The following is a 17,520-nucleotide window of genomic DNA, read 5'->3' on the forward strand; positions in this document are numbered from 1 at the left end:
GATAAGATACAAGATGATCCTACCATTCCAAGGTGTTGGAGTATTTATAGCCGAAGGTAGGTTTCCAAGAAGGTACAGCCGGCTGAATAGTGTTCCTGTTCTGCCAACTGTGGGCTACGCACATGCCATGCTGGTGGTTGGTGGGTAGGCAGCGGCTGATAGTGACCAGGCCGGCTGTGTACTATTCCTGTTCCACCAACTGCAGGCTATGCACGTCCTCCGACAGGTTGGTGAGTAGGCAGCGGCTAATAGTGACATATAGTACAAGAGCGTGCTGCTCGTCATACTGTTGTCAGTGAGCTGTCGTATCTTTGGTCAGATCTTTTGTCCATACCTCGTCAGGTACAGTACAAAAGATCCTCCAGTATCGTACGGACTGGCTCATTTGGGCGAAAGTATTCCCGGCTTTGCTCATTCCTTCTTCAGGTGACATTACTGAATTATTACGAGAGTTAAGTGCCTTGTGCGTGTAGCCTTGCTGCGCGGGTAGCCTTCCCTGATGGCTTGTATCCGCAGCTGCGGGAACAGGCGGAGTACTTCACCATTGGGAGGCTTTTCCTGCAGGAACAGCTTGCGTACTACGCGTAAGGACGTCACGTCTCTGAGCATGGTGGGTCCTGCGGATCCAGTTGGTCTCGGCGCAGACGTCCCTTTAAGTTAAGTCTTGCGGGTTCAACCGCGCAGACGTCCGTTAAAGAGTCTTGCGGGTTCAACTGCGCAGACGTCCCTTTTCAAGGTGAGTCTTGCGGGTCCAACTGGGCTCTGCTGGGACCTACCTCTTCAAGCCCCCCCAGTCCAATGTTCTTCTCATGAATTGTTAATAAGTGAGGTGAACTTTTGGACTTAAGCAAGGGGTTTTGAAAAGGGGTTTAGTTTTAAGGTTTTCCATGGGGATTCTTCCCGCGGAAGTCCTAATGTCACGTGCAGAATTTCCCACTGTTCTTCTTGATTTTTGGGTATGATGCGGGTAGGTCTGTAACCTCCTCGCAAGTCAGGAGCGTTGAGTACCTCTTGTGTAGATTCTCCATGAGGTTTTGGTAGTTTTGAACATAGTGATCAATTATGTTAAACAACCAATTCCATCTTGGAGCTTCAAACAATCTAGTTCTCGACGTTCCCGCTATGCGGGGATGTCATTCCCGTTTCCGCAAGCATGGCCCAGAAGATCCTTCTTGGTTTCAATTCCCTGCGGAGTGCTAGGTATGTGAAGGGTTTTGCCTTGACACTGTACCCGCACTCGTCTTATAGTTACTTTACTTCCAAGGTATTCCTGCTTCAATTCCCTGCGGGTGCTAAGTATGTGAAGGGTTTTGCCTTGACACTGTACCCGCACCCGTCTTATAGTTACTTGGTTGCCGAGGTATTCTTGGCTTCAATTCCCTGTAGGTGCTAAGTATGTGAAGGGTTTTGCCTTAACACTGTACTCGCACCTGTCTTATAGTTACTTGGTTGCCAAGGTAAGGGGTATAATCCCGCTTACTTTTGAATCTTTTTGAATTTTTTTTGAATTTCGTTTTTGAAATTCGAAGAGTTGGTGAAAGGATAAGAACAGTCTGACCTGTTGAAGGGACGTCAGCGTGGTCTGACGGTTCTTCTGACAGCTCCACGACGTGCAAGAAGTTATGGCGACGTGACAGTATATGGTCATTCCAGACGCTTTTTCGGGCGCGTGGGCGCGAGTTTTATGGCACGCGTCCTTTCAACAGTTGTTGCCAGCTTGCTCTTTGCCACGTGTCATAGTTTCATTGCACCTGCGATTTCTCTCTCTTCCGCATTAAATTCATCGCATTAATTGCGATGAGTATATAAAGGGGGAGAGGGTGCATCTTAATCCACACCTTCACTCTTCTTCTAAGCGATTTCCGGTGAATACTCAAACTTTCTGTCGAGCATTCTCCTGAAATCACTTCTTTAGATCCAAAACATGTCTTCTACTCACGATTTTGAGGCTGCCGCCGAGGAATCTGACGTGCACGTCGAGATCCCAACGTCTACGTCAGATAAAGACGATAAGAGCACTGCTGGCGAATGCCAGTGTGCTCTTCCCACCGAGCTTTTTCAGTACATCGTCCGGAAGTTCATGCTCGAGCCGTTCGAGCCTGAGTTTCCGGAGCCACACCAGACGGTGTACGATGCCCCCAAGGGCAAAATAGGGGTGTATGCTGCATTCTTCGTTTATGGGAATCTCAGGTTCCCATTGACGAAGTTTGTATACCGTGTCTTGGAGAGGCACGGTGTGCATTTGACGGAGGTACACCCGATGGCGATCGCCAAGATCCGCCACTTTGAGTGGGTGTGCCTCATTCTGGGCGTGGAGCCCCACTTGATCGGTTGATGACTTTCTACTCCTGGAGGTGCATCCAGGGGTGGTACACCTTGGTCAATCGGATCAAGGGTTTGAAGATCTGCGCTACCGAGCGCAGTCTTCGGTCGTGGAAGCGGGAGTTTTTCTATATCTCCGCTCGCGTCGTCCCCCTTGCGATGAAGTTTAAGAATGGGAGAGCACTACCCGCCCTTCACGCCCTCAACTACCAGGAGGCGGAATGGTTCGCCAAGATCTCCCGGATCCAGACTCCGGTGTACCGCTTTGCGGAGTCCGGTATGGTGATGCTCGGGATGAGCCGGGTGTGGAAGGAGGCGTCACAGATTCCCATCGTCCTCGAATACGGTTTGAACTCTGTCCCTTACGGTATGCTCTGTCTTCTTTGTTGATATAGGTTTTTCTTCTAACTGTTTCTTGTTTTATTTCAGAGGGAAACGACTTGCAGTCTCTCCTGCAGCCGCAGGAGAGTGATGGTCCGCTCGGATGGGTACTCGTGCTCTAGATGAGAACGAGTTGCCTATCCTTGAGTAAACGGCGGATCGGTTCGTGGAGGTCTACCCGCCAGGCCACGAGATCCTGAGCGCCAGGCGGCCAGGTAAAGAACTTTTTGACCCTCGCCCTCTCAATGCTCAAACCTCTGCGGGAATTCCTCTAATTTTGTCATCTTCTGATGAGGAATCCGCAGATGGTCCTTTATTGGCGAGGAAAAAGAAGGCTGCCGGCGGGAAGGGGAAGGCGAAGGTTGCCTCCACTGCCGATCCGGGGAACGGGTCAAACTCGGAGACCGAGAGCGAGGAGGCGGCGGGGAACCCAGGTGGTGTTGAGACCACTGCTCCGGAGGCTGAGACGACTGTCACCTCCGAGCAGCCCAGGACGACGATGGTGACCGGTATGAAGAGGCCGGCTCCATCGGGTTCGTCCCCGCCTGTTCGCACCTTTAGGCTCAAGAAAACCCGTAAGTATAATCTTCCTTTACTTTTACTGCATAGCTTTCCACCATTATACTTATATCTTCTTTGTGCAGGCGTGGATGCTACCGCATTCCAGGGTGGAGCGGGGAGGAGCACCTCCGGACCCATGACGGTAGGCTTGGTCAACCTACCTTAGGCGATGACCCAGGCGACTGCGCCTGCTTCAGTTGGTTCAGTTGCTCACCCAGTTGAGCCAACTGTTCCAACTGTGACGACATCTCCGCCGGCTGTCAGTGCCATATTCACTGATTCTTTCACTGAGCCGGCGGTGAGTGTTTCTGTGGATTCTTCCGCAGCCGCGACCGCGGTTGTGAGTTCACCTCCGGTGAGTTCACCTCAGCTGGTTTCTACCGCGGCGGCCTCCGCTATGCCTCATCCGGCGCCGGCGACTACGGCCGGTCCTTCAGGTATGTCCGGGGTTGGGGCGTCAAGCCAATCTCTGCCTCCTTCCTATCTGCCTGACCTCTTGGATGGATATCCGTTAGGTTCGGGTGATGGGTTTGGCGGCTACAGGCCTGTCGTTGACCCTACAGGTGCGTAGGGTTATTTTGGCCTTTATTTTATATATATATATATATATTTTATATCATCTTTTCCTAACTGCGTTTTGCTTTTGCAGTGTCGGATTCCAATGAAGTGTATTTTCCACGATGGAACATCCGCCGAGGAACAACCCTTCGGACGCCTGTAGAATGCGTCGAATGGGCGCGCCACGCCGCCCCCGCCGGTGCGCTGGGGGAAGCCATGTCCAGCTACCAGGAGGGTAGGCTGTCGAATGAACTGCGGATTCTCCTTGCCCGGATGCAGCCGCGCGTCGAGTTACTTTGTCGTGAAAACGACAAGTTAAAGACGGCGCGTAGCCTGGAAGTGGCTCAGGCGCGGGCAATCCGGGAGGAAAACAAGAGGCTTGCCGCAGTGGCCAGTTGGACCCGCAAGACTCACCTTGAAAAGGGACGTCTGCGCAGTTGAACCCGCAAGACTCTTTAACGGACGTCTGCGCGGTTGAACCCGCAAAACTTAACTTAAAGGGACGTCTGCGCCGAGACCAACTGGATCCGCAGGACCCACCATGCTCAGAGACGTGACGTCCTTACGCGCAGTACGCAAGCTGTTCCCGCAGGAAAAGCCTCCCAATGGTGAAGTACTCCGCCTGTTCCCGCAGCTGCGGATACAAGCCATCAGGGAAGGCTACCCGCGCAGCAAGGCTACACGCACAAGGCACTTAACTCTCGTAATAATTCAGTAATATCACCTGAAGAAGGAATGAGCAAAGCCGGGAATACTCCCGCCCAAATGAGCCAGTCTGTACGATACTGGAGGATCTTTTGTACTGTACCTGACGAGGTATGGACAAAAGATCTGACCAAAGATACGACAGCTCACTGACAACAGTATGACGAGCAGCACGCTCTTGTACTGTATGTCACTATTAGCCGCTGCCTACTCAATGTGTGTGACTCTAATTTTATAAGTTATAAATTATGGGTTATATTGGAAAAATGTATCACCAAATTCATTACTTTTCAAGAAATTCAATACAAATTATGATAAATGTGGGCGTGGAATTTTCTAGCTCTAATATATAGTACCCTGTTGAAGAATTTAATTTCCGAATGTTAAACGTGGGATCGATAGATAGATTGATTGATGATGTACGTAGTGGACTGACTCCCATTGGCCGGTGGTATTCGTCATCATTAAAAACTCCACTTTATTATTCTCATTCATCATTTCTATTCTATATAAGACACCACACGCACTTCCCACCAATTTCACATCTTCACTCTTCTTCACCATGGCACTTGTTAAAGAGATCATGGGCTGTTCCATAACCGTGAAACCACTCTCTCCTCTTAAACCCACCAATCATCATAACCATAACCATAACCATAACCACAACCAACTCCGTGTGAATACTCGAACGAGGGTTCGGGTGGTGAAGGCGGCCATCAGTGAAGACATAGCCAAGCTTGTGAAACCGGAAAAGGCGGTTACTTTCAAGGTCAGAGCTGTACTGACTGTTCGGAACAAGCACCAGGAGGATTTCAAAGACACACTCGTCAAGAAGATTGACGCCTTTGCTGATCAGATCGGAAGAAATGTTGTCTTACAGCTTTACAGCAATGATATTGATCCAAGTACGCCCCCCCCACCTGTTCCACCAAATGCCTCTGTTAATAGATTACGAGCCGAGCCCGAGCTGGATTAGGCTCAAGATTGGCTCGTTTTGACTTGCGAGAGCTCTAGCTCAGCTCGATTCGAGATCTTTTCTAAAACTCAAGCCCGGCTCGTGAGTCACTATTTCAAACTCAACCTTGGATCGGGCTCGGGCTCCACTCGTTTATTATTTGTTAATTAATTTTTATACATTTTTAATTATTTTTATATAATTTGAGAAAACTTTGAGCAAGCCTAAGCTTGGATCGGGCTCGTGTGCATATGCAATGCCTTAAACAACCAAAACTCGGCTGCGCAATGTAATATTAATACAGAGAAGTCCAAGAGATTTAAAAGTTAAAAAGGAATTAGGCTCGACGATCCTAACGATCTTTCCAAACAAGGCTTGAGTTTGAGCTTGATAACTAAAACAAGTTTACTTGAGACTTGGGCTTGGCTCGTTTCAAGCTTTTTATCGATCTGATATCGAGTAGCTCACAAGTGACTCGGCTCGTATGCACCCCTATTGTTCTTTAACAGGTTATTTTTTTATTACTGATGATTTGAATGTTTTTATTTTGATTTGATGATGAAGAAACCAGGGCTCCAAAGAAGAGCAAAGAAGCAGTGTTGAAAGACTGGAAACAGAAATCAAATCTCAAGTCTGAAAAGGTTAATTACACATCTGATATATTGGTTGATTCAGACTTTGGGATCCCTGGAGCAATTACTATTACTAATAAGCATCAAAAGGAGTTTTATTTGGAGAGTATTACCATTGAAGGATTTGCCTGCGGCCCGGTGTATTTCCTTTGCAATTCTTGGGTTCAGTCCACCACTGATCATCCTGATCCCAGGATCTTCTTCTCTAATCAGGTAGTTATTGTTCCTAATTGTTTGATAAGTCAAAGGTTGGAACTTGGAACTTGAATACTCAGATATTGATATTCATACATAAAGTTAAACACTTAAACCATCATCAGTTGGGACAAAGTTCATCTAGTAGTTTGATATAACATAGGGCAAACTTAATAAAATAGAAATGAAGTTTACAATTTTTCCCAAATTTCAGAATCCAACTTTCGATTTGTTACCGAATTTAGCAGTTGATCCGACATACACAACATTGCCTATGTGAAAAATAGTTAAAGAAGTTATATTGAGATATCTACAACTTTGAAATAATATGATATTTTAAAGAAAGAAATATATTTCCAAATAAACTACCTGACAAATAAAATGTCACATCAACAATTTAAAACAAACCACTAAAAATAAGGTTGAACAGGTAACCCTGGCTGCAAAACTTGATAAAGAAATGTAAGTTGCTTTATATCCTAATTTAAATTTGCTGCTAAAACTAAAAGGGTCACTGGTTGTTAAAATCTTAACTAGTAAACAATTATATCAACTTTTAATCAGATGAGATATAATTGATGAATGAATAATTCATTGACAACTTGCATAAAAGTAATTACGTGTAGAATTTGTATACGCATACGCCTTCTTATGGATATTATTGTACAATTCAACAGCCATATCTGCCAGATGAGACACCAGCTGGGCTAAAATTACTAAGAGAAAAAGAGCTTAAAGCTTTAAGAGGTGACGGGAAAGGAGTGAGGAAGTTATCAGACCGAATTTACGATTATGATGTTTACAATGATCTTGGAAATCCTGACAGGGGAAATGACTTTATTAGACCGTTATTAGGTGGTCAAAAGATCCCCTATCCGAGGCGGTGTCGCACGGGCCGCTTACCTAGTGACACTGGTGTGTGTTTTTAACCTCTCTTTAACTGTACTGGGTTGGGTAACGGTGTCGGTTCCAAACAGGCACTTTTTGGGTAGTCAGAATAGTTTGCTTGTTAAAAGTGATTATGCAAATATAGTATTACAATACTTTCTTTTTCGGGTAAAGTGATTTAATAAGCTGTATTGATTTAATACAATTAGGGGCCACTTGTAAGAATGTTTGGCATGCTTCCTTTTTATAGTATTACAAGATATAAAGCAAGCAATTTTAGAAGTTGTATCAAATTAAAATGCAATTTGGGGCTTCCTTTTTATCTTAGCCTTTTGAGTTAACCGTTCTGTCACGTTAGAGATAAAGTGTAACCCGAGTGGCCCATTTATAGTTAAAGTATTTGTTTGTGTATATGCTAATAAAATTGTGTTTTCCACTAGTGTGTAAACATGATTCACAGAACATGCTATTGATCATTGTAGAAAAAATATTATTACAATAATAGTATGTCTCTAAATAAAATGATTTATTGATTTAGAAGGTTGTATGCAATCTATTTTCCTTTCAGCTAACTTTTTTGATTTGACCTGTTAGCGATACAGTTACTGTAACATCGACTAATTTTGTGTGATTTTTACAGATATTTTAGCTGAGAGTCGAGTGGAGAAGCCTTTTCCGTTATATGTTCCAAGAGACGAACAATTTGACGAGTCAAAGCAAAATACATTCTCAACAAGTCGGTTAAAGGCGGTGCTACATAATCTTCTGCCCTCAATGGTGGCAAATATTTCAAAAAAACACGACTTCAAGGGTTTTTCACAAATTGAGGGTCTTTACAGTGAAGGACTCCCCCTCAAAATTGGGCTTCAAGATGATTTACTAAAAAAACTTCGGCTTCCAAATTTGGTGACTAGGCTCCATGAGTCTAGCCAGGGTGGCGGCCTTCTTAAATATGATGTCCCAAAGATTCTTTCAAGTAAGCATCACACTCGTAACTCAGCTATGAATATTGTAAAACTGCTTGGAATATTATAGTATCTTTTGTATTTGTAGAGGACAGATTTTCATGGTTACGTGATGATGAATTTGCTCGGCAAGCGCTTGCGGGGGTCAACCCGGTCAACATAGAAAAGCTTAAAGTTTTCCCACCAGTGAGTCAACTCGACCCTGAGATCTATGGGCTACAAGAGTCTGCCCTCAAAGAAGAACACATATCGCGATATCTTAATGGCCTCACTGTTCAACAGGTGAAAATACTTGTACAATTTTAAAAATAATGAGATAATGACCGAAGCATGATGAATATTTTGTACATTTTTACAGGCTATGGAGCAAAATAAGCTATTCATAATTGACTACCATGACATATATCTACCATTTCTTGACCTTATAAACTCACTTGATGGGCGTAAAGCATACGCAACCCGCACCATATTTTACTTGAACCCATCAGGCACACTTAAGCCTATTGCAATTGAGCTTAGTTTACCACGAGCCTTACCCAGTTCACAGTCAAAACGTGTGGTCAGCCCACCCGTAGACGCCACTAGCAATTGGGCCTGGCAACTGGCTAAAGCCCATGTCTGCTCTAATGATGCTGGTGTTCACCAGCTTGCAAACCACTGGTAAGCACACCAGTACGTGTAATTTCAATCTTGTATCGGTCATATGAATCGACTAAGTTGTTCTTTTGTAACCAGGTTACGGACACATGCAACCATGGAACCGTTTATATTGTCTGCACATAGACAGTTGAGTGCTATGCACCCAATATATAAGCTTTTGGAACCGCATATGAGATACACGTTAGAAATCAATGCAATTGCGCGCCAGAACTTAATTAACGCAGATGGTGTGATAGAACAATGTTTTACACCTGGACGTTATGCTATGGAAATAAGTGCTGCTGCTTATAAAAGTTGGCACTTTGATTTAGAAGGTCTCCCAGCTGACCTCATAAGAAGGTATGTATGTATAAACATAAATTTTTAATAATAATTTTTTTTAATCAAAACTGCTTAGGACCAAAATGTTGATTGTATTTGTCCTCATAGGGGTATGGCGGTTCCAGACCCGAGCCAGAAACATGGGCTAAAGCTTCTAATCGATGACTACCCGTATGCTGCTGACGGGCTTTTGATTTGGGAAGCCATACAGAAATGGGTTAAAACGTATGTGACCCGATACTATCCAGACTCATCACACGTATGCAATGACAGAGAGCTTCAAGCTTGGTACACAGAGTCAATCAATGTGGGCCATGAGGATGTTCGCCACGAGACGTGGTGGCCCACGATGGCTAACCCTGACGACCTGACCGCCATCCTGACAACCGTTATCTGGCTAGCTTCAGCCCAACACGCAGCGCTTAACTTTGGTCAGTACCCATATGGTGGCTACGTACCAAACCGTCCGCCACTAATGCGGCGACTGATTCCAGACGAAAACGATCCCGAATACACGAGTTTTATTGAAGATCCGCAAAAGTATTTTCTGTCTGCGTTACCAAGCATGTTGCAGTCGACGAAATATATGGCTGTGGTGGACACATTGTCTACTCATTCACCTGATGAGGAGTATATTGGTGAGAGACAACAGACCGACACCTGGACTGGGGATGCAGAAATGGTGGAAGCGTTTTACGGGTTTTCAACTGAGATTCAGAGGATAGAGAAGGAGATTGAGAGAAGGAACCGAGACACGGGTTTAAAGAACCGGTGTGGTGCGGGCGTGTTGCCATATGAACTTCTTGCACCCAGTTCACAACCCGGTGTCACTTGCCGAGGGGTTCCAAATAGTGTATCTATTTGAACTGCTTTCGCCTGTTTGTAATATATTGTGTAATGGTGTTGTATTAAGTTGTAAGGTAAGATTAAAACATTTTTGTTGTGTAAAAGTTTGTCCTAATCGGTAAAACAACCAAAACTGGACATGATCGGGCCGGAAGTTGTTAGTATAGTCTGGCCCGTTTAATACTCGGGTCCAGTTCAGGCCAGAATCACATTTTTATTGATTTTAAATAAGCGATGGCTCACTGTGTCGTGTTGGACCAACCTTGTTTTAAACCGAGAACGAAACGGTATTATGTGTGTTTTAAACCTGTAAATGAATATAGGTATGAAACATAGGACGAAGAATTTAGCCGGGCTTAGTGTCTGTTAAGTTAACTGGGTTTGCTTAAGATAAGATTGTTTGGCTGGGTGTTGACTTTAAAAGTCAAAATTGGGAGTTTGTGTAATTGAATGTTGACTGTTGTATAGGTTTGGTTTCTAGTGGAGAAGTGTATATTTGACCCATGAAATAATTGATGGTGTTCCAACTTTTGCTTTAATAATTGAACACAATGAATATGATTTGGACTCAGCATCTTTATGGTTAGTGAAAGTAGACCCTAGTCCCCTACATGAGTATGAGAGGACTTGTTTTCATACATCATGTCTAGTAAACGTATATCGTCTTTTTTTTTTGTTAGCAACAACTTATTATATATGTCTTTTTTTTTTGTTAGCAACAACTTATTATATATAAGTAAAAGACGGTTTACCTTGTAATTTTTTTTCTTTACTCCTTAGGGTGTATGAAAACTAGGACCCTACGACATTATTTCAATCATTTTAAAGATAACTCAGAAGTGTTTTTAAATTAATTTATAGTTATTCGATTAATGGTTATTTTAATAATATAACTGTATTGATCTAGGGGTTGTCAACTGTGTTAAGTTGGCGTTTTGAATAACTAAACACGAATATAATCCATATACTTTTTTGTGTTAAAACCATCAACAATAACCAGACGCATAAATCGTATTACCAAATGCAACTCATTTAACCGATTCATGTAACCTAGTTAACCGGGTGGGCTGGTTGTTGTGAATGAGTTATAAACGTATTAAACAAGTTGGTGGGTTGTAATAAATGTATAAAATGGGCCAACTGGTTGGTTGTTTAATTAAGCATTCTGGCAGGTTGGTATGTTTAATCAAAAGGTTTAAACATGCCAACCCGAGCATGATTCATTTGTAAATTGGTTAGATATTACAACCCAAATCTGATTCATTAAACTAATAATAAATAAATAAAAAAAGGGTGCCCTGTTTATGAATTTTGGGTGATATCATGAAAGTGCATCACACATTTTTTCTCATTAGGCTTAATTATCAAAAGCCTTGCGTGTTAGATTTATTAGTCATTTAGGCTGTGTCCATATCAATGAATTAAAGTTGCGGTGCAGCCCTTGCAAGATTTTACAACGTGAAAATTATTTATCATGGATGTTATCTATAACTTTTAATAAGTAGGTTAGATATTTTTTCTCGGTCACCTTTGACAACTCGTCTCCACCTTAGCCTTAGTCACCATCGTTGAACCAATCAACTTTTAAATGATCGGTAAGTCAACACGAATTGTATTATTTCAAATATAACCTTTGCTAAAATGATTTAAGAAGTTTTATGAATTAAAAAAAACATTTTTAGTGACTTTTGATCCATTTGGCTTGTTTACTTTTAAGGATTAATTTTTATTCCCGTCTGGATCAACTAATTTATAAGTAATGAGTATTGTATATTAGAATAACATGAAACTGAAATTTGAAATGAAAAGTGAAAAGAAAGAAGGTACACACCATACAGATATTTGAGTAGTTGGGGCTAGACTGAACTTGTAACCATCAAAATCCTTGTCTGCGTTGCTGATTTTGATTAGGGATTGAATGAGGAATGAGCTGCTCAGAAGGCCTAGTCAACCCAAATTGGTTACGTGGGTCCGGTTTAGGATTAATCATATTTGCTTCAGAATATGAGTTCTGCATCAGTCCTTGTATCTGAGTTAATCAATGATAGTTTAGTTATTTAGATGAATTATCACAAGCTGATAATATATATGATCAGACGCGTACCATATCCAAACGCTTCTTGTAGATATCACTTGCTGTCTGCCGCTGCATATTGCAATTCAGGTAATTAGAAGAGGAGGCAATATCAACCAATTTATGTCAATTTTACTGCTAAAGGGTAAAACTGATGATTGGTCAATGCAACCCGTCCCGGCCGAAGTTTTACCTGTTTTAACGCATTACCCAACCTGCCTGATTTATTTTTGTACATATATAATTATTTCATTTAAAGGAAAAATGATAGAAACCCAAAACTTAAACAAGAAATTAAAGGATAGTTGGCCCGATTCGAGATGGGCTATTCTCCAATTAATCCTATTCGAGAAGGATTAGATCTCCATTACAAGGATTTTAACCAAGTAAATTCACAAACATAAAACATTCACTCCCTAAACCTAGAACAAATAATATAAATAAGCATCAACAGAATAATAACCGACCCTAAAATTAAGCTAATAGAATAATAACAGGCCCTAATCTTTAGCATCTCATTTACTCACTTTCCCCCTTTTTCAATATCATCTTTGACCAAGATTTGAGATCTTATCAATACTTCCGGCCCGGAGACACAACTTGTCCTCAAGTCGAAAAGAGAGGAATTGTTGTGCCAAGCAATAAGCCATTCAATTATAGGTTGACCCCCTTCATAGACCCGTCGTTGAACCAAAACATATTGTGGTTGATAATTGACTTTTGTGCGTTTCAAATCCGCGTTTACAATTTTGCTTGTGCAAATCTGAGTTTCAAATTTGCCATGTGACTTTCCCCATACGAATTGACGTTTGGTGTGGGGGCTAAAGTGATGAACTTCTATTGTTTCCCTAGAGGGATTACGGGTGAACGCTAGGGTTTGATCCAAATCTTCAATCTTCGTGTTCAAGTGCAATACATTCACAACCGCTTGAACAACGAAAACCTTTTGATTTTGAGATTCCAGATAGGGCTCTTGCACCAACTTCACCGCGCCCAAAACATGCTCAGATTTGACGACGTCATCACCCGAAACATGCTCATATCCGACAACGCCATCATTAGGACTGTCGTCGGGAGCATCCTCCTTGACCAGATCTGGCAATGGCTCTGCAGATTCATCCTGAGTTTCCATGTCACCCATCCAAGCTTTCTTGATCTCGACAATATCATCCTTCAAGGCTATGAGGGAATCTAACTTGGCTATAATGGCTGCTAATTGAGCCATGATAGCATCTTCTCTGTCGTTTAACATCATTTTCTCTATGAAATTCCCGGCAATGGAACCAAATGATAGAAACCCAAAACTTAAACAAGAAATTAAAGGATAGTTGGCCCGATTCGAGATGGGCTATTCTCCAATTAATCCTATTCGAGAAGGATTAGATCTCCATTACAAGGATTTTAACCAAGTAAATTCATAAACATAAAACATTCACTCCCTAAACCTAGAACAAATAATATAAATAAGCATCAGCAGAATAATAACCGACACTAAAATTAAGCTAATAGAACAGGCCCTAATCTTTAGCATCACATTTACTCACTTTCCCCCTTTTTCAATATCATCTTTGACCAAGATTTGAGATCTTATCAAAAACATTGTGCATAAGTAATAAAATAATGTGAACAATGACTTAATTGTTCTATAGTGTAGGCCATTAGCAATAAACAAAGAAAACTCACATGTTTTTGTTCTTGTTTCCTTTCTCCACTTGAGAATCCAGGTATTGTTAATTTGTAATTCTTTTCTGTAGAATATACAAAATATTACACATTACTTAAATGCTGCTTAATAGTTGTCAATATCAGAGCATGCAAGACTCCACAAAGTGAGTAGAAATAACTCTAGGATTCACTAAATACTTTTCAGACCTGTTTGCACATCTTTAGGTTCAACCCACTAAGAGATTCACTAAATACTTAAATAAGTTGTAGTGTGTCGGTTAGGATGAAGCACAAACCTAGGTGTAGCAAAACATCTTTGGATTCTACAATTGACGATTTTCTATGTTTTGCCAACCTTGCTGCAAATGAAGTAACCTACAAATAACCAATTCAACTTTCAAACATCAAACTTCAACATTTTCTGGTGATGTATAGCAGAGTTGTTTCGCCTGGCCTAGTGGCCGCCTGAACATGTTTAATGTTTTGACCCGTTACCCAGCCCACCCATTTGCCCACCACTACACACAAATAACAAAGTACATACTAGCAAGTCTCACCGAATCAATAAACTCATCAGCAAGCATCAAAAGAAGTTCTTCAACTTCAGGATCTAAAGTTGCATTTGGATCTACCTGAACATCAAAAAACAGACAACACTAAATGTGAAAAATTTTGTACCAAGTTCACCAGAACAAGAATCATCAAATCCTAAAATTTAGTTATTGAAATTTTTTCCTGATATTGGATATTTCGTTTTTATGTCCCTAAATCGCGTGCATAATCTTAAATTCATATGCCTAATTCAAATGCAGAATCTCAAATAGACTAACAACCTGGGCAACCAAATCTTGTATTTTTCTTTTCCCGAGAAGATGATTGCTGGTCTCGGTCCCTTGGCTTGAACTGCCACCCGTGGTGGTCCCCGATGCGGTTGCATCAGGTTGTGATCCGGTTAAACTTAGCGATATTTGCCCTGCAGATCCTGTAATTCTTGGTGACTGTTGCTGCAAAAGTTGTTGCTGAGTTGGCAATTGTTGCTGTTGATGGCCAATTGGTTGTTGCTGACTTGGTAGCTGCTGGTGTTGCTGAACCATTTGTGATAATTGCTGTTGGCTCAAAGACATAGAATTGTTCAACTGAGAAGGAAGTTGTTGACTCAAAGGTGGTTGTTGCCTTTGTTGTTGAAGCCGAAATGAAGGAGAATTGGGTGTTGACATGGCAGGCATTTGCTTTGACCATTGTTGTTGTGTTAGATTGTTCTGCATCATGGCTAATTGACCATTTTGACCTAATTGTGACAACTGTGGGTTCATGAATGATGTTCGGGACAGGCCCTGTGCCTGCAACTTCCAGAAATAAATTTCGTTAAATGAGCAAGGATACAAAAATATATATATATATAAGGTCGTGCTTTCTCAACCGTTTTCATTTCCTTCTTATATTTTCAAATATTATTCAATGATTTAAGTTTAAAATTCCTTCATTCTAAATGGTAGTTCTTTTCATATACGACTTGAAACATGATAACTCTTTTATACAAAAATAATCACTATGTGTGTTTTATTTTAAAAAGATGAAGAAGTTCTATTTTTAATCTTTTAAAAAGTGTCTGAAGAAAAAGAGATGACAGTGAAGAACAAATAAAGTGACAGAGGTAAAATGTGTTATATCTTTTATTAAAGGAAAAAAAACCATCACTCTAATGAGGGAATTTGAACTCATTTTCCAGCAACTATGTTGATCTATTAAAAGAAGTAGATATTTAACACTCATGCCACTTATCTTATTATGCATAACTTGAGGCAAACCCTATATGACAATTATGATATATATCATACACCTGCACCTATTGCTGAAATTACTCACCATGAACCTAGAAGAAACTACATCAAATTAAAATAAAAACCAAACGATTTTCAAATTTACTAAAAAAAGAAAGAAACTTTAACAAAGGCAGTATGTTTCAAAAGGCAGCACTATTTCAATATTTAAATCCAGCATATTAAATAGAACAATCAACTCAAAATACATATGTTCTCGTAACTAAGAAAACGCACACAAAAAAAAAGTTCAACTAAACAATTTAACTTTAATATCTGAAGATATCAAAAGCATCAAGTTCAGTTACGATAACATCAGCAAACCACAACTTTTAAGACCATAAACATCATATTTACTTATATGTACTCATACCATAACACTACAAAAACATAAAAAAACATCATATTTACACAACTATTGCACATTAAAGTAACATGACCAGTCCAAGAAGCATAAAAGCACCTTTCATCTTCTAAAATACAGCTATTAACAATCTTGAAATAAAAAATATTACTGAAACCTATCTGCACAGCGTTTACAAAGGCCTAAAAGCTACATGTGTGGCATTAAACATATAAGATTGATAATATGCAAACCTGAGCAGATGCTAGAGCGTTATTTTGCTGTGGTCTCATCTGACCCGCCTGATTCAACCTCTGTTGGTTAAAAGCAAGGGACCCGTTTGCCCTGACTTGAGTGTAAGAACCCATCACATTCATTCCCATTTGCATTCCTTGTCCGGCTGTATTTGCCTGGTGAAACTGAGACCCTTGAACTAACCCGGCTTTTTGCCTTGGCTGCAAACTCAATTATACACTAAATTACACATCAAAATGATATAACAAAAGGCAACCTTTCTTTTTAGGACTGGCATTACAGGTCAGACACGATTACTTATGGTGCTAGATACGAACATAACACGATAACTAATCATGTCATTTTTTCCAAACAGAACCGCTTTAGAAACAGGTTAACACAACACAACACAACACAACATGTTTAGGAACATGTTTAGAGACACGATAAATAATTCGTTATGTAGTTATGTACTGTAACAAAAATTGCCAACACTTCATAAAGGTCTTGGTTAATACACAATCCTCAACATAATAACCTTTAAAATGTTTGTAACAAAAATCCATAAATGTCTATATTAAAATATATAAATTTTTAAAATTAAAAATATAAAAAGGTTATCAACAGGTGTTTGGTCAGGCTCAAACCCAAACCCAAACCTGTTAATACCTGTGTTGTGCCGTGTTAACGTTAACAGGTCCGGATTGCCAGCATTGTTTCTTTGTCAACATTGATGGAATTGAAATTGTGCTAAATTGTAATAACTAGTGCTACATTTGAGAAGTGTTACCGAAGCTAGTAAATTAAGCTGTGCAGCCGTGAGATGACCGGTTTGGCCCATAACGTTTGAGCGGGTCAAATTGGCATTGCCAATCTGCTGCTGCTGCTGGGGGGTAGTGAAATTCATCTGGCCGTAAATTCTGGCAGCAGCATTGCCCCCCGCACTCAAATTATTATTATTATTATTATACTGCTGCTGTTGATGTTGTATGTGATTCAATCGTGATATCGGTTGTTGATGAATTTGGAAATTAGGAGGCTGCTGTTGTTGAACCAATTGTTGTTGCTGCTGTTGAGATGTTATAACGGTGGATGATAATGATTGAGTTGATGTGATTTGAGCAATGTCTATTGAAGAAGCTAGGGTTTGAGATATCCCTGGCTTTTGTTGTTGATCGGTTAATTGAATTGGGGATGATGAAGACGAACCATCCGCCATTATTATTATTATTAATAATAAGAATGTTAATGTTAAATCATATGGGGATCATAGAGTGACCATAAAACTCACTCCGATCGTTGCCTCAATTACAATTAATAATAACTATCTCGGTCTTATGTTTGCTCAATTGTGTTCATTTATTTTCGTTAGTGTTTGTTACTGTTTTGTCGTTT

At 40.9% G+C, this 17,520-nt stretch overlaps 2 protein-coding genes across 2 annotated transcripts; one reads left to right on the top strand and one right to left on the bottom strand.

Annotated features, from left to right (window-relative positions):
- Positions 1 to 5,069: 5,069 nt before the first annotated feature.
- On the top strand, positions 5,070 to 10,074 carry LOC143542492 (lipoxygenase 1, chloroplastic-like). Its single transcript, XM_077035065.1, has 8 exons — positions 5,070 to 5,432; positions 6,047 to 6,327; positions 6,987 to 7,224; positions 7,838 to 8,173; positions 8,251 to 8,444; positions 8,521 to 8,822; positions 8,898 to 9,161; positions 9,252 to 10,074. The coding sequence occupies exons 1-8, from the start codon at positions 5,090 to 5,092 to the stop codon at positions 10,006 to 10,008; spliced, it is 2,715 nt and encodes a 904-aa protein (XP_076891180.1). The 5' UTR covers positions 5,070 to 5,089; the 3' UTR covers positions 10,009 to 10,074.
- Positions 10,075 to 11,687: 1,613 nt separating this feature from the next.
- LOC143542481 (transcription initiation factor TFIID subunit 12b-like) lies at positions 11,688 to 17,344 on the bottom strand. Its single transcript, XM_077035053.1, has 8 exons — positions 16,916 to 17,344; positions 16,146 to 16,346; positions 14,562 to 15,074; positions 14,286 to 14,360; positions 14,025 to 14,103; positions 13,747 to 13,811; positions 12,094 to 12,129; positions 11,688 to 12,018 (listed from the first exon to the last, which is right to left on the bottom strand). The coding sequence occupies exons 1-8, from the start codon at positions 17,342 to 17,344 to the stop codon at positions 11,866 to 11,868; spliced, it is 1,551 nt and encodes a 516-aa protein (XP_076891168.1). The 3' UTR covers positions 11,688 to 11,865.
- Between the last annotated feature and the right edge of the window lie 176 nt (positions 17,345 to 17,520).

The sequence above is a fragment of the Bidens hawaiensis genome, unplaced genomic scaffold (genome assembly GCF_021521415.1).
Source record: "Bidens hawaiensis isolate Kalapana, Puna unplaced genomic scaffold, B.hawaiensis_p1.1 tig00012888_1, whole genome shotgun sequence".
NCBI lineage: Eukaryota > Viridiplantae > Streptophyta > Magnoliopsida > Asterales > Asteraceae > Bidens > Bidens hawaiensis.

Coding starts and splice junctions, on each gene's coding strand:
- LOC143542481 (XM_077035053.1), bottom strand. CDS start 17,344: ATGGCGGATGGTTCGTCTTCATCATCCCCAATTCAATTAACCGATCAA. Junction 14,104..14,285: donor CTGATGAGTTTATTGATTCG/GTGAGACTTGCT, acceptor GGTTATTTGTAG/GTTACTTCATTTGCAGCAAG. Junction 13,812..14,024: donor AGATGTTTTGCTACACCTAG/GTTTGTGCTTCA, acceptor TATATTCTACAG/AAAAGAATTACAAATTAACA.
- LOC143542492 (XM_077035065.1), top strand. CDS start 5,090: ATGGCACTTGTTAAAGAGATCATGGGCTGTTCCATAACCGTGAAACCA. Junction 8,174..8,250: donor TGTCCCAAAGATTCTTTCAA/GTAAGCATCACA, acceptor TTGTATTTGTAG/AGGACAGATTTTCATGGTTA. Junction 8,445..8,520: donor ATGGCCTCACTGTTCAACAG/GTGAAAATACTT, acceptor ACATTTTTACAG/GCTATGGAGCAAAATAAGCT.